This window comes from Lepeophtheirus salmonis, chromosome 11, assembly GCF_016086655.4.
Source record: "Lepeophtheirus salmonis chromosome 11, UVic_Lsal_1.4, whole genome shotgun sequence".
Taxonomy (NCBI): Eukaryota; Metazoa; Arthropoda; class Copepoda; order Siphonostomatoida; family Caligidae; genus Lepeophtheirus; species Lepeophtheirus salmonis.
Genome location: NC_052141.2, coordinates 16,683,831 through 16,709,253, shown reverse-complemented (window position 1 = coordinate 16,709,253; position 25,423 = coordinate 16,683,831). Strand labels below are relative to the sequence as shown.

The following is a 25,423-nucleotide window of genomic DNA, read 5'->3' as shown; positions in this document are numbered from 1 at the left end:
TCATTCACGAAAATAGGACTAAAATGCCTTTTGTTAACAAGTTTGGGAATCCGTTTTTATGAGAGAAGATTGCTCACCATCATAAAATTTTACATTACCATTACTTAAGCCCGGAATCTATCTTTTGGGGAAGGAGATTACGTTTTCTTCTTGAACGGTCAGGAGTAATATTTTACTCCTTCGAAACTATGGTTTTTAAAAATGAGCTTTTATCTAAAGTTGTCGGTGGAAGTGAAGTCTGTGTTAGATAAATATATGGAAGTACTCAATATTCCTCCTTCAAACGAAGTATTTACGGATAAGAGAAATCAAATTACTTCTCCGGTCACAAAGCCATGGACTTTGCTTTATAAAAATATTAAATCATTGATTGCTAAAAAATAAACTATTGACTCTTCCTTACATGTGGAAGAATTAAGAGCTATAACGATAAGTGGAGTTGCTCGATATTCAGCACTTTCTATCAAAATCCTTCTGTCATCATCTTCATCGTATACATGGGTCGGAAATATCCTCTAATTTGTTCCATCGAGGTCTGTACAATAGTTTAATCTCATCAAGTCTCATAAGTAGACATCGTCGTGTTTTATGAACTTTAGTTGATGTGTAGACTTTAATTTAACTATAATATCCATTTATGTTTTTTTTAAACGTAATTGTCCCGTTGTTTTTTATTTATATGATGTGTATTCATTATATATATAATATAATTATTTTAGCCAAAAAAAAAATGAGGCGATTTTAAACAACTTAAACTTAAAAAGCTTAATTACAATCCCTCTTGAGAAAAGGATACAGAATTCAGAAATAGATGCATTTGCTTTTAGGGTCATAAGTAAAGTCCATATTTAATATATTTTGACCATGATATAAGGTTTTTATGTTATTTTCTCAGCAGGGCATGATTGTAGAAGAATAAAAGTATTGCAAAATTAAACTGAATTTGTGCACAAATGTTTCTATGACACGTTTCTTGACTGCAAGGTTCATATTGTAATCATATACATATGTCTTTCAGTATAAATATAAGTGGACATTAAGGTTATTTAGAAATTTATAATATGCATGTCAGATTGAATTATCTAGGTAAACATGGATAATCTGAAAGGGTAAAGGTATGGTATAGCTATCGTATTAGACATAATTAAAACTCTTGTTGATACGAATATTAACAAAATTAGTTTACCCAATATCTTACACCATAAACCCCTTCTAAATTAAGCAACATTAAGTACAATAATTCAGATTATAGCAACTTTCATTAATTTATTAACGTAGATGCTAACTAGGATATATATTTAGACCAAACGAAATTCACACCTTCTGAATAAACATGAATCGAAAAATGATTGCCAAGAAATTCAGGTTGACGAAATATTGATAGGGTAAAATCTCTAGGAATAGCTTGTTACGATCGACACAATTCATGCATTAGGTATGGCAATCACAGTGTTGATGAAATTAATAAAAAAAAAATTAATTAATCTATAATTGCAAAGCTATATTAAATAAATATGCCTTAAAATCAATATTATATTGACTCAGTATGTTATGCAGGTGTATGAAAAATATGACTTTCCATGCACTTTGGAAAATAGCTAAGTCTAGATCAAAACAACATTTTTTTTCGTGTCAAAACAAATGTTTTAATCTAGATTTATTGATGCAGGTTGATAAATGAACCAAATATTAATTACAAATTATATAAAATATCTTTATTAGCATTTAAACAATTACATTTTATTGACAATTATTATACATTTACAATATAAAATAAACATATTTATAGCTCAATGGCTTGAAAATTCCACAATTATCACATTTACCATAGGTAAGCATATATTCGTCAATATCTAAAACTATGATAAGTAGTGATGCATCCAGATAATTAAAGTAATTTATGCAAATCATAGAACAAAGATTCAAAACACAAAGAAACTTTTCTTCAGGATAATGATCATCCCTCATCCAGACATACATTCATAATGTCTCGATTTCATATATTCATGAACTCACACATCTTTATTTCAAGCTTCATAGACACAAAATGACTTGTTGCAGACCCGTAGGGAGTGAGGGATTCCTAGAAACAGACTTTCAAAAGAATCTTTAGAGCAGACCCTCACAAAATAAAATTTTATGGGGACAGAGAGAGCTCAAATGCACACTTCTTTGTTGATAAATAATGTTCCCAAATTTTGGATCTTACTGTAAAGAGAGATTGTTTTATAACTTTTAAAGTTAAAATCACCTTGTTTCTGTTTCTCTTTCCTTCTTTCCCTCTCTTTCTTTTCTTCTCTTCTTGCTAGGGCATACAAATATATTATCACCTTGAATATTTACAGGTATAAGATTGTCTACTTGAGACCAGGACTGTCAGTAAGCTTTTCAAAAAAAAAAAAAAAAAAAAAACTCTAGACGTAGCTACATAAAACCCATAATTGAAAAAATCAAAAACTAATAGAACGTTAATATATTGTGTGAGTTTCTTACATTCATTGAAGAATTATAGCAACTGTATCCATTGTTACCATTGTAGCTAGAGGTGTACTGATGGATGGAAATCCATATCAGAATCGGAGTTAATCGGATGGTAAATAATAAAAAGTTTGATGGTAAAAAATATTTTAATTCCGTTAAATCATTTATTTCATAGATTCGGTCTTTATTGAAGTATTAGAGTTGGATAGCGGATAATATGACTTGTTGGAGCTCATTTTTGGAGACGAAGTTACAGTTACAAAAAAAATAAAAAATAAGTAGACTTGACAAACTTGTACAGAAAAGCTCAAAAGAAAAGAAGGGAAGGGGAGAAAGTACAGAGAGGGATTATACAAATTTGCAGGTATGTACAGTAAATGTACTTGAAAGTCAAAACTTAGAAATAAACACATTTTTTGTGCCCCATACCTTTAAATTATATCATGAGTTCTTCAAAAAGTTTGTGGGAGTAGTAGTTGGTTTGAGCGGTTTACTCTCCAACCATTATGTATGTTTTTCACTAAATGTTATTTTTGTTTGTTTGACGTTTTTTTAATAATATTGTTCATAGCAAAACTGAAGTGGAGTCCATATTTTCTAAGTCAAATTTGTGTCATCAGTATCTTTCCCGGGTCCATTAAAAAAACCCACACAATTCATGACTCGAGCATAGGCTTATACATATTTCAATTCCCATGGGAAGCCTGGAAAACTCAGTTAGGAACTATCGACAGTTCAAACCCATTTGATCTCATTTTGTCGGAACCAGTAAAAATTGAAAATAAACTTTTGTCACTGACGCAACAATTTTTTCATGTATGAGACTGTTGAAATTAGATCAAAGGCCGAGGGCAAGGAGGCCTACTTTAAATATTTAGAGGGGCGTGAGATTCCCTTAAATGAGTCGACCAAAAATTGTTTCCTAAGCACAGAGAGTAATTAACTTTTAAAAGTTTAAATTTATTAACAATAAATCAGAATACATTTTTTTCACATCCGTAATTATTAAAAAGTTACAATAAAGTAACCATTTTTTTTAGATATGATGCATTTATTAAATCTTATTAAGCATAAAATTATTTACTTTTAAAATAACAATTTAATTATGTTAATTATTGACATTTAAACCTACAAAAAACAAATATTTATGTACATATTTTTTAATAAATAAATTAATAGTTCAGTGGAGTATAACTACAACTACTCCATGATTATAATCAAGGTGTACATGCAGCTTTAGATTTTAGGGGGAATAATCCCGTTCGGGTGCTTTATCGCGTAGAACATTTACAGGACAATGGAATAATGTTCTCTATTTTGAGGCACTCATCATATGAAGGTGACGTGACAACAAACCAATCCAGCTGGGTGATTCTCACTTCAAATGGTGCCATACTATGTCCTCCGCCACTCTCAACATGGGAACAACCATTTGTTAAAAGTAAATAAATGAAATGATGTATCCATCTCCTTCATACAGAAGGAACGCTTTCTATCCTCCGGACACACTTTCGATATATTGGTTTAAAATGAGGACGTTGCTAACCTCCACCCACGCCACTTTTGGTGAGAATTGCTGCAGATATTTTTAAAATTACTAATTTGTTTACTTTTTTCATGTCTCTTTCTGGGTTCAGTCTATCCATTCTTCTCTAAACTCTAAACTAAAGTGGAGTTTGCTTCCACAGAATGGCCGTTGGAGAAGGTTCTATTATTTTTTTAATTGAGATAGTTTCTATAAAGAGTTGGAGGCCCTGAATTATTATTATCCACCTTTGACTCCGGAACAGAGTTTTGGACCTTAGCACCAGTATGAAATTGTTCAAAACGATGTCATTTTAGTGGAACTGACCAATGGGCGTTATCCCTTGGTGTTTGAAATACTCATCACGACTTCTCAGACAAGCATTAAAAATACTAGGCTCATCGGGCTCCAAAAGTGGGAGTAATTTGGTTATTTGTGGATGAAATTCCTTTGAGCATAAACAGGAATCGGGATCGTTTACAAAAACAGTATTTGAATCGGAACTGGACTTGGGTAAAAATGTGGTATCGGTACATCCCCAATTGTAAATGTCATTGATTTGTTATTCTATAACAATGTCAATTTTAGCCTTAATTTTTGTATCCAAAAATATATTATTACATTATAGAAACCTCAAAATTACATTGCCTTATATGTAATTGATTATTTTAGCAAATTTTAGAGTAATTTTATAGCTCTGTTTCGAAATATTAAGCATGTATTTATACTGACGAAAATAAAGTTTTTCTATTCCATTAATAAATTTAGCAATGTTCACATTTTTTTAAATAACAAGAGTAGACTAAATACTGAATGTCTTAAATGAGTGGGGGGAATGTGAACATAGCGGTAAGCCGTTTTAAACAATACACATTTGAAAATATTTCATTGAATGTTACACCGTTTCAAGGCATGCACGTTTGAAATTTTAGCTAAGGTGTATTTAACATAATATACAAGAGTGCATCCACTATATACACTTGAATTAAAAAGTAATTGTAAAAATATTTTCTTATAAAATAAAATAAATTAGTAGTCCTTGTATGTATTCTATAAACATTTCTTCTCCCTTGACATTTTTTTATCGAGGCTGTGTGATTGAGTGAAGATAATTAAGGTACATGTTTTTCCTTCAAGATTAGTAGAAAGTAATTTTTTTGAAAAATTACTGAATAATGATAACAGTTTTCTAAAATAAAAACAAAGCATTTTTCTCTTTGCTAACTAACGAGATATGTCACCCGCGTTCAGGTCATATTTAATACAACTCTAACCACATGTCCATTTTCAGTTTTCTTTTTTTCTACAAACCAACAGTTTCAAAGAAATTACAAGTATAAGCTATACGAACAATGGTTAAATTTATATTATAGATTCATTCTTTTGTTCGGTAAAAGAGTGTAATGACTGGTAATAATATTTAAAATGCAATAAAATGAAAAAAAACCAAGAACAACATACCTTTTTATGGTTTTAGTGTGCTTATAAATGAGGATGTAAACTAATTAAAAAAACTTGTTAATGATCGATAAATTACATGTAACGATGTGTCATTAAATAAATTCCTCAAATAAGATATATCACACTAAATACAAAAACATAATTGAAAATCAAAATGGTAATCATATCAATTTGAAGACTGTTTTGAAGCAGAGAAGCTTAGAGTTCTTACCGTCTAATTATATCAACTACAATCAGCTGTGATAAAGGAGGAGAGGGCAAATGAATAAACAAGGACATTAGAAATAATTACTCCGATATCAATGCTCATTTCTACTCTGAGTCCAAATAGGACTTTCAATTTTAACTCCGCAAAAAGTCGTCAAAATTACTCTCTTCTTTTATGATATAGTTCAATCAAGTTTTGAATATAATTAAATGTTAAGGAATAGAAAGTTCACTATCAGAGTCGTCTAGAGGATTATATATGGTTTGTTTTTTGGAATTTTTTGGAAAAAAAAAAAAAAAATCATACAAATAACTTTTTATGGACAAAATTTGAAATAGTAAATTTCTTTAATTTTATCGAAAAAAAATTTCAATATATATTCGAATATTAAATTTTTTGGAAAAAAAATTTCAAAAATTAAATATTTGGAAAAAAAAATTCACAGCCATTTATACAATTTTTTTTTTTTTTTTTTAGAGGGGCATACAACCCCTTCAGTACACAATCTGCAGGCACCCGTAGTTGAATATCAAATAGGAGGTGGGGAAAAAATGTTGTCGGATGTAATTTAAAACGTTAGGAAACTTAATAATAATGGCGTCTAATTGTATAATACAGAAATAAGATTAATAGTTTGGTTTCTCTCAGAGTAAAGCCTGATCGGATCAACTAGCTGAGGCTATGAATATGACCAATTATATTCAAAAGGTCATAACAGGGTTAATTAAAGTCACATTTATTAATAGAAGGCTTAAATTATAGCTAATATTCTAGAATATATCAATCCATCCCTCAAATCTGAACATAAATCCCTTAAAGGAACAAATAAAACTATTTGCCGGTTAATATTTATTAACTTTTGCTTCTGTATTCGAAACTGCCTTAATTTGACCAATAATCTTTTTTTCAGTAATTACATCCTTTAATACTATTTGACTATTTTAATTTTATCAATCCCATTTATTTTAATTCCAGCAAATCCTTTATCATCTATTTGGGATTGCCAAACTCTTTGATAATGTCCTATTCTTCTATATCGATTACACTTATTTCCATATGCCGGATATTTACCTCCTTCTCCGTGATTATTACCCCCACAATAAGAATATCCCATGTATTTTAGAATTCTTACCTTTTTAACATTTAGTTGCTTCATATTAGATATAAATCCTAATAGTTTTCAAGCCAATGACTTATCCCTGACTTTTCCTTTCTCTTCAATGCGGCAGATCAAAAATACTTCTGCAAATTATCATTCCAGAGGGATTATGATAATAACTATTTCTTCGTACTTGATCAGTATTATAATTAAATTTGACATCCAAGCATCTAACGTCATCCCACGTAACGCAGCGTTTTTAGCATGACAACATAATTAAGTGTAGAATGAATACAGATTTTTATTCTCTATTTGTCTTCTTTACAATAATTTTATTCGTTCCAATACCATATCTGTATATAGCCTAAGATAATTTTCTTTAAGTACCATGATCTCAACTAGTCGAAAAAAAAACAACATTCCAAAACTAAACTAGATTATAAAACAAATGGTAACGTTAGTTGGAATAACTTACTCTACTTTTTATAAAGTTGTGTAAATATACTTTATCTATAACCTCATAATGAAGTTATAATTCATTTTCTTTATAACTTGTGGTCTACTTCAACATGTCATCAAGTAGTAATGTTTAAAACACTAACATAAATTTAAAAGTAACTTCATTAATATATTAATGTAAAGAAAAAAGGTATATTTTACTAATATACCTTTGCTAATTTGATTTAAACAATATAATATATAATTACATATATTTTGTTTATAAAAACACTTAAACATGTTATATAAATTTCAAAAACAAAATAAAGAGATATGAAACACAAAATAAGGAAATTTAAAATGAAAGAAATAATTATTTTAAAGTGCATCTATAGTTGAGACTAGAAGACATAGAAAATATACAATATGTAAATATATATGTAAAGGAATCAAGAGTATTTACCCTAGTAATATACCTAGGATGAACATGCTGTGTTAAGTATTTAAGTTTCAAGATCAATAATTATAAATCCTTTGTATATCCTGGGAGTAGAAGGTTGGGTATTTTATCCAAGCAAAGAGATAGTTGTATTGGAAATACAAATAGTTCTGGAGTGACGAATGTATTCATTCTTGAGATGGATTAGAAGTCACTATCACGATCCTTGATATAAATTTGTTTCTTTGTAAAAAATTAATTATGATTCTTTTAATTTTTTTGGTTTTTTTAACAAAAAAAATGCAAAATTAAATAAGTAACATATTGTATTTTACAAATATGGATAATTTGTTTATTAAGTAATTAAAACTTGACAATTCTGCGAAAATCTTAATATTGTTGAATAAATATGATTCTAATTATTTCGTTTCAACAAACAGTAATAATGTAGAATTCCTACAAAACTATATATCTGATGGTACGAATAAAAACTCTTTAGCACAATTACATTTGAAAATAATTGAATAAGTTTGAAGATTTCAAATTATGAAAATAAATTAAAGAAATTAACTTTTTTAGAACGAATAAAAACTAAGGAACTATATTTTGTAGCATACAATTTATATAAGTAATAAGTGAAATTGTATTATCCTAAAGATCATGAATTTAAACTAGCCTCATATATGAGAACTTTTAAAGGTTAAAGAAATATCGGACTTTTTTCCCTGATCTTAAAATCGTATAGTTTTGTTTAATACTTAATTCCACTCCAAAAATCAATATCTATATTGAACGTATAATCTATTTATCTTGATTCGTGAATGGAACGACACATGCAACAGAGGGGTTATTCTGCAAAGGGTTATCTCATACGTCTTTAGGTAGCTAACCAATTCTTCTCAACTATAGACCTATTATTTTATGATTATTGACATTACAGCTTAAAAGGAGATAATTATAATTCAAGGAATCAACGTTCAGAATACTAATTTGGAGAAAGGAAGCAAAATCATCGACAGCTGACAACAAAATACACTTTATATGGTTGTGATGGCGAGGTAACACCGTTTACACAAACACAGAATTGTACAATGTATTTGGTTGTCAACTGTTGAAGTGTCTTCTTCTTTTCCTCTAACCAGTGTTCTTAACATAGATTGGTTGGATACAAATTAGTGATTATTAACGAGTGAGCAGTTTTCAAGTATTATTCAATAATAATTCCGTAGTTGGAGAACATGGCCAACTACTAATTGACGGATGACCTTTGTCTGTTTCTTTTCAGAGGAGAGTTTGCAAGATAGAAATTAACACAACTATTTACGTATAAAAATCTGAAAGGACTCAGATCCATCATATCTTAACATAAAACTGGACAATCACAATTAATCTTTTTTCTTTTCTTTTATTTCCTTACTTTTATTCTCTTCTCTCTAATTTAGAGTGTAGTATCAACCCTCTGTTGGCTTCGTGACGCAAAAGTTCATCTCGTTTATTTAATTCAACCCAGAGAAGAAGAAATTTCTCGAATATCTCTGGACTAGAATATCCTCTGTTCGGTCGATAAACTCGATCACATCAAATCTCATCTTCCTTAAAAGCGTCTAAAATAAAAAATAACTTCCTCATGAGTTTATCCAGGCCCATGGATTTATTGAATTTGCAACTTCTGCCCACGTAAAGTACAAAAAGACTTTTGTTATAATAGCTTCTTGTTGATAGTGATTTTTATGACTCAGAAAATGCTTTACCAGTCACTCATCTCTATGAGATTGGAAACCCATATCTCCATGGATCAACTCAGAGGATAAAGCTAAAAAAATGAGAGACTCTCGGGGAATCATTAAATTGATGCCTCGAGATTTTTATTGCCACGCTCCTAAAGGAACACATTATCTTCTCTTCAACTTCCACAAAATGACGAGGGTGGTCTATAAAGTTTCCAACATAAACGTAAAGATGACAGAATTCGTAAATAAAGGCTAGTCACATCTATAAGGCATCTTGAGACAGTTACTCAACAAAGTTTTCGACATTTAGGACGCGCATCCCCTACGCAACATTTTTTTGATTGAGGTGATGTTATTATTTTTTGTAAAAATAAACAAAATCTGTTGGTGCAATGATTTTGACGCAATCAACCCAAGTTTTTGGACCGATTAATAATTGTAGTTGAAAATTGGCCTGAAACACAAATACAGTCCAAACTGTGGACTACAATTATTTTCATCAAATAAAAAAGTAAATCACCTTCTTAGACAATTTTTTTGCAGAAAAGAAAGCCGAGAACTATTTGGATGGGTTACAGATAAAGGAGCATTACTCGGAGAAATGTTACAAGAAGACTATGATGAAAAATAAAACTTCGAAAAATATGTTTTCTATCTTTGTTAAATTGGAAACTTTTCTGACCGCCCTCAGAAGGATATTTCATATAGGGACATAAAAGGTCAAGTCTCTTTATTTGGTTCATTTGAAAGTATACAATATATTTTTGTTGGTAATTAAATAATGGACGTATATAGAATAATATACATATATTTTATACGAAAATAAAACTGTATTTACAAAATAAAATAATTTGATAAATGATAAAATAAATTAAATACATTGTGATACAAAATGGGTTAAAAAACTCATACAAAAAATAAAAGTTATTATTACATTTAATACATACGAGGTCGGATAAAAAATCGTTCTTTTCTATTTCTAGATTCAATTTGTTATTATATTATTTTTATAAAAAAAGGTTTTCTTTGTTAGTTTTTATTGATCTTTAAATAGTTTAGATATCTTTTGGTTTGCTTCGCCATTTTCCATTATTGAAAAACAGAGAAAAATAATAATTAAGAGGAAAATTCTTTTTGATTCTTCAAAATTTAGCACATTGTATAAAATAACTATTTGATACAAATTAATCAATCTTTCTAAAGTTTTTGATAAATATTACAGTGAGTTGAGTACTTCTTTCCATTTAGTAAAGCATACTTAATGCCGTCTAATCTATTTTAACTGTCGAAAACAAACTAACTGTAAAAAATAACTGTATTGCCAACATATAGAATTACAAAAAAAAATTGATTTCCGAATGAGCAAATTATAATTTCTTTTGTATCAGTGAAGTATATGTTTAATTTTAAGAGTAGGCTCACATACCAATGATCATCTTGTAAAATTGCGCATAATTTCACTTATTAGGCTTATGAATAAACAAAAATAGGTAGGAAATAATTAGGAGTAATAATATAGGATGGTTATCAATTTTGCTCACAAGTCAAAATTACTTTTCTATCTCGAAATTGGAGACTGTGTATTTGGAACGTAGAACTTCGATTATCACAACTTTTTTAATAGTAAGGGAATTACTTTTCTTAGCGATGTCAAATTATATATATCATTGGAGTAAAAAGAGAAGTCACTCCATAATTACGGGAGTTTTTGAACTTCCTTTCGCAAACTCGATGTACTAATAGGATAGAACAAAATTTTTGCGAAAAAAACAAACATATCTTAGATAGTCTTTTGTAATTTTTCTTATCGCCAACTGTGAATTACATTAATTATGTACTGTTTTGTAATCACTAAGAAAGAAATATTACTTTATCGATGGATATTATATACCATTAAATTGAATTGAAATCCTGCATTAAAATTTAATTAGTGGGAAAATCAAAGCCTATGTTATATCCTTTTTGAGCTGATAGTACGTAGAGTAAACTGCTTTAAACCATATCAACAAATGAAAACAGCTGAACAGAAAAAATAAAATAGTTTGATTTAACTTCAATTTTGTTGGTTATCGATTTATTAGAAGAAAAATGTCGCAAGAAATTGAGAAAAACAGATTTGCACGCAAAATTTCCTTGAGATAACAAAACTTTCCACTTGCACTTTCTACAAACTTCCCCATGGAGCAAGAAAATATTCTTTGTGTGCAAAATTCTTAACATACCTCAAGCAGGTATTAAAGGAAAGAAATAAATACAAATCCCACTTCATATCTTGCAGAAGCTCGTGTCTAAGGGTGCTACCCACACTTAACTTAAGGCTTGTAGTTTAATTTGTTGAAGACTAGGGTTTTTATTATATTTCTTAATTTATGTAACAATTTTTAAACCAAGAATTTCCAGTAATTTTTATCATATTTAAGAAAAAAAGAAATGCTCAGAAAACTTACTATACAAACTTCAAATAAAAAAAAAATTTTTTTTTTGTGTATTTTGAAAAAATTTAATCCGTGGGCAAAACTGTCAACCATACATTAATAGTTTTTGAGTCGACGTTTAATATTACACAACGCTCCCCAAGGTGTGAATCTAAAATAACTAAAATATTTCAACATATTTTTATATAAGAGCGATATTTCCCCATATAAAACAGTCAGATATATACAAAAATAACTTTTTTATTATTATTTGTAATAGCATATATCAATTCGTTTGAATTAAAATTTCATTATTATTGTTAAGTTTTTTTTTTGATAAATTAATATTTTTTACAATAATACTATATATATTTTTTTTTTAAACGTTTATTTGTACATTAATAATCAATTTAATCCAGGAAAAATCCTGCCAGTCTTTCAGGTCTGCTTAGACCTACATATGTAGAGTATTTTCACATTTCTATTCCCTTATTAGATACGTATTGAAATCCAACTTTGATCCAGTAGATAATAAAATCAAAAAATTTACTCCAGGCTGTCCGAATTTCTGCGTAGTCTGGATACTCATTAAATGGCAACATGAAGGACTCCATAAAAAGCTTCCCAAGGAGCTCAATATTACTTCGGGAGGCACCATAGGAAAAGTGCTTCTGTCCAAGATCTTGAAGAGTCTGAATAAGCTCTGGATCACATTTTTCGGGCGGAAAGTTCAGCTAAGAAAAAAAAAGTTGCTATAAAACATTAAAAAAGTTTAATATATTTAATGGTTAATTCAAACCAGATATCATATTATATATACAAGAAAAGATTTACCTCGGATTGCCCAGACATCAAGAAATTAAAATTAATTAAGAACTCTTCCTTTGGATATATAGAAATAAAGTTTCAAGAATTATTCTTACTGCATGTTGGTATGTATCTTTGCACCCTTTCTTATAAAATAGATGGATTAAATTTGCCGGGGTTTGCCCGGGACATTAATAAATTGAAGTTTTTGCTTTTTTCATAGAAGATTATAAAGTTTGGAGAAGAAAAAATATTCAATTTGAATTATGCTATTGAAAGACTTCCATGCCCGTTAATATTAAAAAAAAAAAATTCCAGAATCGGTTGTGGAGCCATGAGAAGCTATATGAAAAACTTCAGCAAAAATCCATTTAATAGTATGGGGTTAATTTCCGGACAAACATACCAACACAAACAGTCATTGTTGCTTAATATATAGATAGAAAAATTGAAGGTGTTTATTTTTTTTTTTTTAGAGCCATGACTTCACCTTTGAACATACCAATATATCAATCGTTTCAACAGTTGATATGGTCATTTAATGTTAATTTTTTTTCATTTGAAATAAACTTGATTATATTTTCCCTCTTTCTAATCTAAGATAAGATTTTTTTTCCGCTCAAGCCTCCAGATTTTATAGCATCAGTGGAAGGTGCTTGATTCATCTAGCAAAGGACTTCATTCCAAGATCTTTCATAGGTCTTTAATTTTTGTGTTCTTATTTTGATTATAATCGTTAATATGGACAAGAAATTATGAATCATATCGATTATATAATTTACTTATGTACAATGTACAGAAGAGAGAGAATAAATAAAACACTCCTTATCTGACAACTCTGTATTTATGTGTCAACAATTTGGCATTTATTGTTTGTATTGGTTATTTAAATCTACTAATGTTAATACATTTATTTCTAGTGATATCCCCCCATATTATAAAGTTAGTTTTGATTCAGGTTAATTCCAATCTAATAGGATGCAAGTCATTTATACTTTGATTAATTCGTCAACTTGTATCAATTAATGATATTTTCAAATGTCTTTTAATTTAAATAATATTACTACAAGTATATTTTTTGTCTAATTGTAACTGTTTTATAAATATAAAATACAGCCTGCTAAGAATATTTTGATAAGACCTGAATAACCAGCATTTATTTTGAGTAGAATATATGTGAAAACTAACGAATAGTGAATGTCTAAAGGAATTGAAATACATTTTTTGGGGTATTTATTAGACGAGGTACCCGGCAATTGTTTAAAAAATTACTGTATCAGAAAGTACACAACCTTTAAAATATATGTTTTATGTTTTAAGGCGTCATGTTGTTAGTTTTGGATTGGCAGCCATCCGTAGTGAACATTGCTAGTAAAAATAGAAAAAAATGGTCCTCCTTTTGTTATATAAAAATTTTTATTTGAAAGGCCCAAGCCCAACTTATATAAAAGTTAAGAAGACTTTTACTCTGGGTTTTTTATCTTTTTCCCCTTCTTTTCTTTAATAAAATATCAAAAACCTAAAAAAAACTTAAATTTGGCAATGTAAGTGTTCCTCTTTTTTCAAAATACATAAACATTTTTGGATGCAGACTATGAAATTAAAATACCAGTGACAAAGATTTCACAGAAAATACATGGAACCTTATACTTGTATTTGAACAAACCCTATATACATTAACTGACCAGGAATCTAGAATCATAAATGGACAGAATAGTTATGTAAAGAGATGTTTGGACAATGAAATAAATAAAACAATTCATGATTGGGCGTAGCTGTGTTTGTGTGTGAGCTCAATGATAAGATATACCCATAGTCACTGAATTTTCACACTCTGGGTGTGTCTGGTTCATCTCTTGAAAATATGTACAAGGTCGTACAAAATGCCAAGACGAGCATCCCAGTGATAAAAAAATGAACTCATGTCTCCATAAATTTTAAAGAAAATCCCCAAAGAAGCACTGGTGGATCTACGACTGAAACGGTGGAAAGTAGCAGATATTGTAGGCAGTTCAAGAGGTAAGGTTCATTGATTGTTATATGAAAATTTGGACATGATAAAGCTGTCTGGAGGATGGATGCTGCATTTGCTTACATTTGAGAAGTGCGTGAATAAGTTTCAATTAAGTAATTAACAAAGTTAGAAAAAATATTTTTTTTTCCATTGACAGAAAAAAGAAAAAGTTGCCTGTATTTATTCAAAAAAGAGAGGGGTTGAGTTGTATAAAATATGATTTAACCTAAAATTAAGTTAATAACCCTGAAAACTTGAAGAACGGTACATAAAACAACAGCTTCATGACGTATTATTCGATTAACAACGAGTAGCAAGAAAATAAACAATTCCCACTCTGTAAGGACATATTCAGGAATTACTCTGTGGTCGATCCTCAATTCAACTTCAGAGTCATTCAAGAACTCTTACCTCATAAATTTTCAACCAATCCTCAGTTTTATTCAGGTCTTCTCTCTAGAAGAATGAAGGAATAATGTTAGCCGCTAAGTAAAGTAAAAAAAAAAACACTCTTCACATTTGGAGTTAGAAAAAATATTATATATAAAAATATATAACAGCTTTGGAAAATAAAAATTAATCTTCAGATTGCAATTACAAAAAGAGAAAAATCTTCTTTTATCATATTTGTTTAACTTATAAATAGATATGTCATGGAGTTATTACACGAGATTGTACTTAAACAACTGTTTATTACGATTCCCCTTGACTCAATTAGTTCTCGTTTGAAAGGTATGAGGGAGGATGGGAAAATTGTCTAAATCCTCGCGAACACATATTAGAAAGAAAATTAAATTTTGGCAAGGTTTATAAACAACATATCAGCTGACAGAGCTTACTATAACAGATATAGTGGTGCCCTTGCTTGGATATAGCTTTAATTCACAAAATAAGGAGAAATAATTAATAAAATCATTCATATCCTGAAGGTAGGTTAACAATATGAAAGTTTTTTTTTTTTTTTTTAAATATATGCTTGCGAGGATTTTAAAGTGTAAAATATATTTTTTCTATTTACCATTCCAAATATTTATATATATTAGGGAATGAGCTCTGAGGATTTTGAGGGGAGCTTTAAGTTAAAGTAATTGTTGAACTATGCCTAAAATGGAGGATCGAAATCTCTATAGCTCTTGATTATATCGTTGCTAGGTACAGAGTGGAATTTGTGTTTCTTTCCTTACTCGCAGCTGCTTGCATCTAAATTAATGTGGCTCTTTTCCTAAGCATTCTTCAAATTATCAGGGTGACCACATTAATTTACGATTTCTTTTATTTAAATCTCTGGTTGCAAGCCAATTCATATCATCACAGTTTATGAATAACTATCAATACAGTATGCATTCTTTTGAAAATCTGTCGCATTTTTAAGTATTTTTTTTTGGGGGAAGGGGGGAATTAGTCATCTGAATAGTGAATTTTCTTTTCATCAACAATTGTCGTTATTACTTAACTTATGAATAGTGAACTTCCTTTTCTACTACATTCAATTATGTTGAAAACCTTATTGACCATTCATGTGTACTAATAAAAGACGGACTGCAATCTTGTAGATTCTTTACAGAGTTATAATTGTAGGTCCTTGTTGGACTCAGATTAGTATTGAAGATCGACATTGAAGTAATTCTATGCAATGTCTTTCTATATTTCTTTCTCTCCAACTTATCACAGCTGTTTGTAGCTGATCTAATGAAATGTCATGACAACTAAGCTGTTCGCCCCAAAAATATTCTTCAAATTGTCAGTGTGGCCTTGTTAATTTTCAACTTATAATTTTATTCTTGTCAGTTGGTAATTAAAAAAATAAACTTTATTTCTTTCTTGAACCTATGTTGCTATATTTTATATGACATTCTCTCAGGAATTGTTTTTATGATTTGCGTAATTTACACAATATTACCATTCCTACATACATAAAAAGTATTTCTTGCTTGAGACAACGACCAAAGATATAGATAAATATTTTTTCTATCATTGTGAACCAATATAATGAAATAGATGAAAAAAATAAAACTAATATAAATTCCAATTTATATTTGAAGCTATATTGAATCAATAAAAATAGTAGTAATAAACTTTTTTAATGTTTATTTTTTTCTGCAAGCAATTGTATGGTGATATATATTCGAGTATACTCTAAGAATGCCAATAGGAATGACAAAAAGGGATCAAATAAGTTGTCTTTATGAATATTTATTTTACTCTTTTGTGTATTAGGGTGGCTTTGATTGAGTACTTCGAAAATCAATGGTATCCAATTTTGGATTCTATAGTTTCTCAAAAGGATCATATAATGAAAATATATTCCTATGCAAAAAAAAATCTAACAATTGAGCAAGATTCAGAGGTACCTAGGTTCCTTGTCAAAACATGGATTACACAAAAAAAAAACAAATAGGAAGAAGATCAAATACTTTTCTAAGGAATCTAGGGACTAATTAAACACCGGCAATTCTTGCCCAATAATGTGCAGCGCTAGTATCACCCTAAAAACTCACAAGATTTGTAATGATAATGTAACACATGGGCTGAAAGGTCCCAGGATTCATATATAGATGGCGCTTTTTTTAATAGACACATTTTTTTATTAGTACCATCCTTCAAAAGACATCTCTCAAAATTTCATGACGATCTGTATTTTAGTTTGGGAGTTATATTGCTAGTTGCGACACTCCTTTTGTAAAATATTATTGTTTATGGGATTTGTTTAATTTTTTTGGATTTTCAGGGGAAAAAACTTGGGGATGTAATAAAATTATGATTGGCATACCTAGCCAAAGGGTTAATATAAATAATTTGTAGATATATACAGGGAGCGGGGATCAAATTGTCGCCAAAATATTTTTCTACAAAAAACAACACAAAATATACATTTTTTAACTTTTTTATTGAAAATCAAAACTATGACGAGCATATAGGTATAGAGTAGCCATTCATTCGATATAATCACCGTTGGCATCAATAACGGCCTCAATACGACCTCTAAACCAGCCGCAGGCTCTTCTGACCATCTCATTGTCCATGTTGCCAAATACCTCCTTGATGGTGTCCATCAGGCTGGCCTTGGTGCTATGGGGATGTCTGTTGGTCTCTCAACATAGCCTCAGACAAAATAGTCCAAAGTATTAAGGTCGGGAGAGTCAGGAGGCCACAGATCCTTGGTTACGACGTCATAACAGTTCTCGGTTAACCACTGCATGGAGATTTTTGACACATGGCAGGGTGCTGAGTCCTGTTGCCACACCCAGAGCCTGTCTCCGGCCACCCCTTGGCCTTCATGTACCTGGTAGGGTCATCCTCAACCATCTTCTTCACCTTGTCGACAAAGTCGGTGTCCCTGACCTTCCTGTCGGCGCCCTCCTCCTTGGGTGTCCTCTTTATGGTGGCATCAACATCCCAGGTGTCCTCTAGCTTCTTACGGATACGCTAAACAGTCCGTAAATTCACTCCTAAGGTTGAAGAAATCGTTGAATTGGAGATTTTACCTCCATTATTAACCAATGCTATGACTACGGCGGACCTCGAAAGCTCCTCGTTCCACTTATAGCTCTTTATCTCCTCATATGATGACGGCATGATGCTAACTGAACTACGTATCGTCAGCTGACAAGAATAGCTTTCCTATTTGGTAACCGGTTTTTTATTTGATAATGTCGTCTTCAAGTTATCAAGGTTTAAAGTAGGCAACAATTTGATCCTCGCTCCCTGTATATAGTCATGGTCATAGATATGGTAGTCAAATAATACATTTTTAATACATATTCAATTTTTGAGAAATATCATTCTAGCTATATATTCAACATATATAAAATAACACGGCATGTGGAAAAAATGAATACAAAAGGACTTAATAAAGAAAAATTAATTTAAGAAATAAAAAACTATATATAAATTTACCAAACCTTGCTTACAAAAATGTAAAACACACGAATAATCCCTGAGGAAGACATCATTACAGTTTTTTCTTTGGAGAAGAGGAGTTTGGAAGTTATTTTTTCAAATTTTTTGAAAAGACATCTGATATCTTGCAACTCTTATATTAGGTGGCTTTTCTTAACTAAAAATCCAAAGCCTTAAATTGATTCATCTATGATCAAATTACTTTTTTTAAGTAACCTTTTTTTTATTTCATTTTTTAATGACCTTATTTAATTTCCAAAAGCTCATTTTTTCTGAAATACATATATTTTTTCAAAAAGGCACTCATTTTTTTAATGTTCCTTTCATTGATTAGATGGAGTTGCACAAATTAAGCTTAAGTAAACATTATAGTATTACAATTACTCCATTTGACATTTGAAGGGCATATATATAATGTGTATTTTCTTCTCTAGGAACAACAGGGGCGTAAACCCACGCAGATTGAGATAAAGATAATTATTTTCTCCGAGCACGACCTAATTCACCTACGTCATTCACCTTCATTTCATTTTTTTTAATTCACTGACAATCAAATCAAAAGATCTGAATTATATCCTATTTTTTCGACTAAAATACTCCCTATAGGATTTGAGATGTTTTTTTATGGTAAGGGGCTTAATATTTAACGTGAAAATGTTTTTACTGGGCCTAAATTTGAACAAATGACCTTTTTTAGAAAGATGCCTTCAATGAAAATGATATGAAATTAGGTGACCGGAACTTTTGATGTTTCTTTTGTACTTTTTAATCAAAATATAGAATGTTGATTAATATAAAACTCATTTAAGTTGTTGCTTTCTGTTATATACTGTCATAAAACTCACTATATTATAAGTTCAAATCAGAAACAAACCATGTATTAACATTAAAATAATAAGAAAAATAAAAAAATGGATTTTTATTTTTTCAAATTAAATTAAGTTTTTTGATAGTATGCATTGTAATTTTGGGGTTGAATCCCATTATTATTCCAACAGAAAACAACCATTTAATGATTTTTAGTATCATATACACGACATATTTTGATTTATAAATTCAAAGGAAACAACAATTTTAACCAAAAATAAACAATAACGACGTATAAACCTCATCTTATCATTCATTATTGCGAAATATCCTTCAGGCAAAATTGATTTCAGGCGAAATAGCTTAAGGCAAAAGTACCTAGTGCCATGAAATTACTTTATGTAGAGCATAGTAAGCCTACTAGACTTAGTCTCATGTAAATTATGAAAAAAAAATGCAGGTATATGTTTCATACAGACAAACAAAAATGTGGTATCATTAACTACTCATATAAGTTCCTTCAAACGACTTCATTTGCCAAAAAGACGCTCTACATAGTGCATAAAATACACGTTATGTTATTGTGCATGAAAAAAAAGTGAAAAAAATGACTGGGTAATTGTGTTGGAGAGAAAATATCATTTTTATCAAAGTAGATATTATTACATAGGACTACATCCAGTGGGCTCAAGTCTTTCATATGTGAGCTCATGTCTGGCCCGTCAACACAAAAGTAAGATAGACGAATATTTTTCAAAATGTAGACCGGATATCCAATATCTCGTCTATTTCAGTTTTTATCATTGACCCTTTGTAAATTGCATTTAATGTAGTCAAAAATAATCCTCAAATTAAAGAACCATAAATTTATTGGTATGTTATACGTCCGATATTAGGAAGCAATATAAGTCTTTAAATACAATAAAAGCTCACAAATACAGCTAAAGTTCTCGGTATTTTAGTAATTAGTAATGTGTCCAAGAAATATTGGGATGTATTTATATAAATGCGAAGAAAAAAAAAATATATAGGAATTTCTCCTTTTTTTATTATTATTATTGAAGATCGTTTTAATGTTGAAGCACCAAATATGCCTATTATCATCATTTTCTAGTAATAAATTATCTTTATTACCCAGTGAGTGTGTCGCATATACTACATAATGTAGCCAAAATTTAATTTATAGTCACACCCAATTAATTGATTTAATTTGAAAGGGTCTCTTAAATCAAATAAAGGTTCACAACTATAGCTAAAATTATTTAATTATCTTTATTTATCCAGTAAATTTAGTTACATAACAGGATATAAAAGGATACATGAAAAGCAAAGGAACGATTTAAAACCAAACAAATGAATCAAATTCATGAAATCTTTATTAAAAATTGCAAAATGTACCATTTCTTCAAATGGTACATCGATAACAACAAAATAATTATGTACACTATACAAAATATTAAGTCAAGGAATGTCAAAATGATCTTAATCCTTGTTATAATTGCTATCAAAATTTATATTATTTATAATAATTCTAGAATAAATGTGAAGGTTGCCCAATATTGTACAAAAAAAAACATATTACCTTTCTGTTACAAATTGGGCATTTACAAAGTCTTATCTGAGGGGCAAGTCTTTGTTGCTTCTCACGCTTTTCCTAGAAGCTTTTCTCAATTATCGATGGCAACCGAGTCAATTTGACGGATAAGTTATAAAGAAGGCAGGTATACATTTGTTCTAGCTTTCATGTGTCACCAGGCTTGAAGGGAAAAACATTACTGAATTGTTTAATATAGGGCATCATCCTATACATGTATCTCATTATCTCTTCATAGAAGACTGTTTCTGTGTCCAGGAAATAAATTCCTCCATACTGTTATTATATTTGTTAATTCGATCAGGAAAGTTTGTTCAAATGCTTTTCTCCGCCTCTATTTTACCTTCTTGCCTTAGAAAGTAATCATCATTGAGGGGAGAGGCTTAGCCCAAAAAAAATTCGATATCGTTAGACTTATGTAAATAAGTTTGTTATATGCAAATATATACGTATACTTGTGAGGTTTGAAAAGTCCGGGCATAGTCCGGGAGATGGAAGTACTGGAGCGTAACGATGTTATGTCTAGTTATCTTCTGTTCAGCCAGATCCTTCAATTTCTTTCTGTTTGACATTTGTTTAAATCCAAGAATCGTCCAAACAGAAAGAAATAGACTGTGTGTGAATGAGATAATACTCACTAAACATAACCTTAATACGTGCCAGTAGTACCATCTCTCGGCCTTTCCACGTACATTTCAAACAACTCTGTGTATGTATACGATTAGCATTTTTTTGTGGGATGGGAGGGGCATTGAGTCCCTTAAAACATAGCTAACGACTCCCTTGCTACACAATTATATGACCTTGAGTATATGCGATTCTTTACGGAATTCTTTGTAGTAACCGTGGTCGTTTTTAAGTGTGCTGAGATATTATATTTATCTTACACAAATCCAGTGGACTTGGTGTGCAATTTGGGCAACCAAGAAGACTATTTTATTGTTGACATCTGTAGATGGAAAACTATAAGCTATTTCTATAATTTTCAATCCTAGCTAGGAGTGAAGAAAATAAAAATATAATTCGGTCTGTAGAACTCTAAGAAAGACTAATCATTCCAATCTTTATAAATGCTTAATAAAGATTTGACCGATATAAAAAGCAGACTGAAAGTTTGGGGCTGAAGGGAAACTGATTAGAAAATCGATCCATCTAACACTATACATATAAGAATGAAAAATTCGGACTTGAGCTTACATTAGTCTGAACACTAGTGAATATGATATCCTTTTCACCATTCATTTTTGCAAAAGAAAGTGACAACAATATTTTTTATGAGATTTAATTGATATGTTGTCGGTAGGGGATTCTCCTTTTTTGTTTACAATAATTATGTACTTTGAGCCCAAAGGTGTAGTTCATTAATGTTTATTGTTATAAGGAGGAAGATGATACATATATAATCCTTAATTAAGTAATGAGTCTAGCCTTAAGTTATTATTTTGAGCGGAGCTATCGGAAGCTCTCTTTGAAGAAAGAAAATAGTAAACTTTTATTTATTAAAATAGCAATAATTAGGATGGCAGGTATGGTATTTTATCACTAGGGATGTGATTTTTGGAGAAAACGTATGTTATTATTGAATTTAAACTAAAAATGAAATTAACATTATGATGCAAGTGGGCCATATTTTTTGTATTTGCTTCTTAAATATATCTTATATGTCTTAATTTTCTTACACATGGAATCCAAAGCAGTCCTACAGATCAGTCTGAAATATAGAAAGTAGACATTTAAATAATCAAGCATATTCTTCTGCTATACTTTTGTGACTTCAAAGTGATTCAGAAATAGTTTTTGACAAAAAAAAAAAATCTTCTTTCTTTTTTTCACGGCCTTTATTATGAAACATTCTCATGTAATTAAAAATTGTTCAACAAAACTACAAAAGAAAACCCCAAAAAACAACGAAATCACATCACATATATCACAATTAAGCATCTCAGGTGTAAAATTAAAAACAATATCAAATTAAAGTTTCAAATTAAAAGCAACTTAAAATACTCGAGTACAAAGTTAAAATAGGAATTATTCCATTTACCTATTGTCTTCCATAGTCTTGATGATTGCGTTATTTTTAGTATTTTTACTGGTTGTTAGAAAGTTAATCCTTCCAAGTTTCATACCATGTCACTCCTCAATGACTTTTATAATAGCCATGGTGGTCAAATATAGTTGGACGTATTCCCACATGATGTGAACTGTCATTTCAGGGATTTATTGGCAGAAAAACAGAAATTCTTCTCGCCTTTAAAAATTTTTTTAGGAGAAGTTAACAACTATTTTTTCTTCTTTATCTTTTTCTTTCTATCATTTTCTCTCTATGTATCTTTACACATCCCTCTTTTTGTCTATTTTCTTCAAACTTCATCCATTATTTCTATTTCCCTTCTATTCAGCCCTACAACGCGTGCACCCCCTTGCTTGTGTTATATATTTTCCAATCCTGTTGTCATTTTTCTTATATTCTTGATAATACAAAAGAACACTCATCAACCGTTTTCCCCTTCTAACTACTAAATTAAATTACTTTTCGACATAAATCCCTTCCCAAGGTTATCAAAAAACCAGTTTTGAGCATAAATCAAGAAAATGACCAAATTTTTTAACCATTTATTATTGCTTTGTATTTAAATTTCTAAAATTGAATAAAGATACCATCTTTACACATTTGCCCAATCAATTCATTGCTTTGTATTTAAATTTATAAAATTGAATAAAGATACCAAATAAAAAATGTATCAAAAATATTTATAGTTGGCATTTGTGTAAACCAAAAAGCTATTCTACTTCGCCTTTAATATGACAAATTACGTAGAGGATCATCCGTATAATCTGTGGAAAATGTAATTCATTAATACAATCAAGGACACTATTTTTACATTCTCAATCCAAATATCCCCTTTATGCCTTAATAACTATTTTCAGAGTGGTCCAGAACTTTGTGTCAGAGTTCTTTGTTCGATTCAATTCCACCCATTCGCCAAGGAGCATTTACAATACATTTAGTTTGGGTATATTTGGTCTTGGATTGAATGATAGAATCGATAATGGCAAGGCTAAAGAATTATCACAGAATAAGCCATACATTACATTATTATAATGCGTTTGAGTTAAGTCTGACAGTTATCTTCGTTCCTTGCTGCAGTCCAATGTAAGAGAGTGATTCTAATGAGTCTCTGAGACTTTGATTTATATGGTTCACTGCGACATGAGAGATCCTCAATGAGTTTAACCTTTTTAATAGAATGAAGACTAAATTCTTTCATTATACTTCGCAAGAATGCAGTAACTATGTAAAGGGTATATTGGTGTAACTATGAAGCTTGAATTGTCTCTCGGTTGGAAACTTCTCATAGGAGGACACTTTCATTTCCTAAAGATATTGTGGTGGACGTTCGATGGCCAACCTCAGTCATTGATAAAATGGGTGAAAAGTCCTTTAAATGAAGGTTGGGTTATTTTAAGGGCGTCGAAAGACACCTGGCATCATTCAAGATGAAATCCTTGATTGTTTTCTACATCAGAGATGTGGAAATGTTTCGAAAAATCCGCTTTGGTTCCTAATAAAGACTATTTGTGAAGGAGAAACATCAATAGAAGTGCATATAACAGCATCACAGTAATAAAGAGTAAATATTAGACATCTTCTCAGAGATGGTTCAAATATTGAATATCTCAGGAACGTTGGAGGTTACGCAAAATTTACCTGTTTTTCAATGAAGCAAGAGAGACTACTGACCATCTCTTCTGGAGCTGCAGGCTTGTAAGCGTAAGTTATGAGTGGATCTCATATGGCCTGCTGTAGAATTTTGGAGCAATAACTGGTAGAGATGATTTTTAGGATATTATTTTGGGAAGGGGGAAGGCAAGTTCATCGACATTATTACAAAAACTCAACCATTAGTAAATACAAAAAGGACTTAAACCTTACATACGTCACCCCCCACTATTAATGTATATATCAAAGTCATTAAAGATATGAGCAAGTTCCTCAGTTAACAGAAGAATATGACACTAACGTTACTTAATTTTTACTTATTATTCTGTTTCATTTTATCTTTATTGTTCAATTAATAATTTTCTTATTTTTATCGTTGTAGCAATGTGCAATGTTCTAAGCTTTGTGATCCTTCAAAAAGTTTATATTTGGTTATGAATAAAGTTTCGCCATGTGTTCAAAAAGAAAAGAAAAGAAGAAGACCAAATTGTAGAATCAAGGATGTAGATTGTAAAGAGAGGCCCGAAGGAGGAAGACTCAGGACTTCAATTCTTTGAAAGAAATGTGCGTCGATGGAGTTGTTTTATGATAGCCCAACCCAAGAGACGAATGTTTTCTGAAACACATGGTACAAGAAGAGAATGGATGCAATGGGTGACTAAATGGAATAGAAGTAGACATCGACAGCTGAGACGCTTTCTATATCTATCAAAGAGGCATGGATTGAAGTCAAGTTATGCAGTTAGTCCCCTTTTTATATGCCCCAACATTAATATAATTGGTAA

The 25,423-nt window shown here is 30.2% G+C and overlaps 1 protein-coding gene across 1 annotated transcript in view; it reads right to left on the bottom strand.

The window, feature by feature from the left end:
- Positions 1-10,175: 10,175 nt before the first annotated feature.
- LOC121126197 (uncharacterized) overlaps positions 10,176-25,423 on the bottom strand; it is a 58,099-nt gene continuing 42,851 nt past the window's right edge. The window contains exon 3 of the mRNA XM_040721505.2: positions 10,176-12,529. Coding sequence (XP_040577439.1) covers positions 12,269-12,529 — 261 coding nt within the window. The 3' untranslated portion in view covers positions 10,176-12,268. The remainder of the gene's footprint in view (positions 12,530-25,423) is intronic.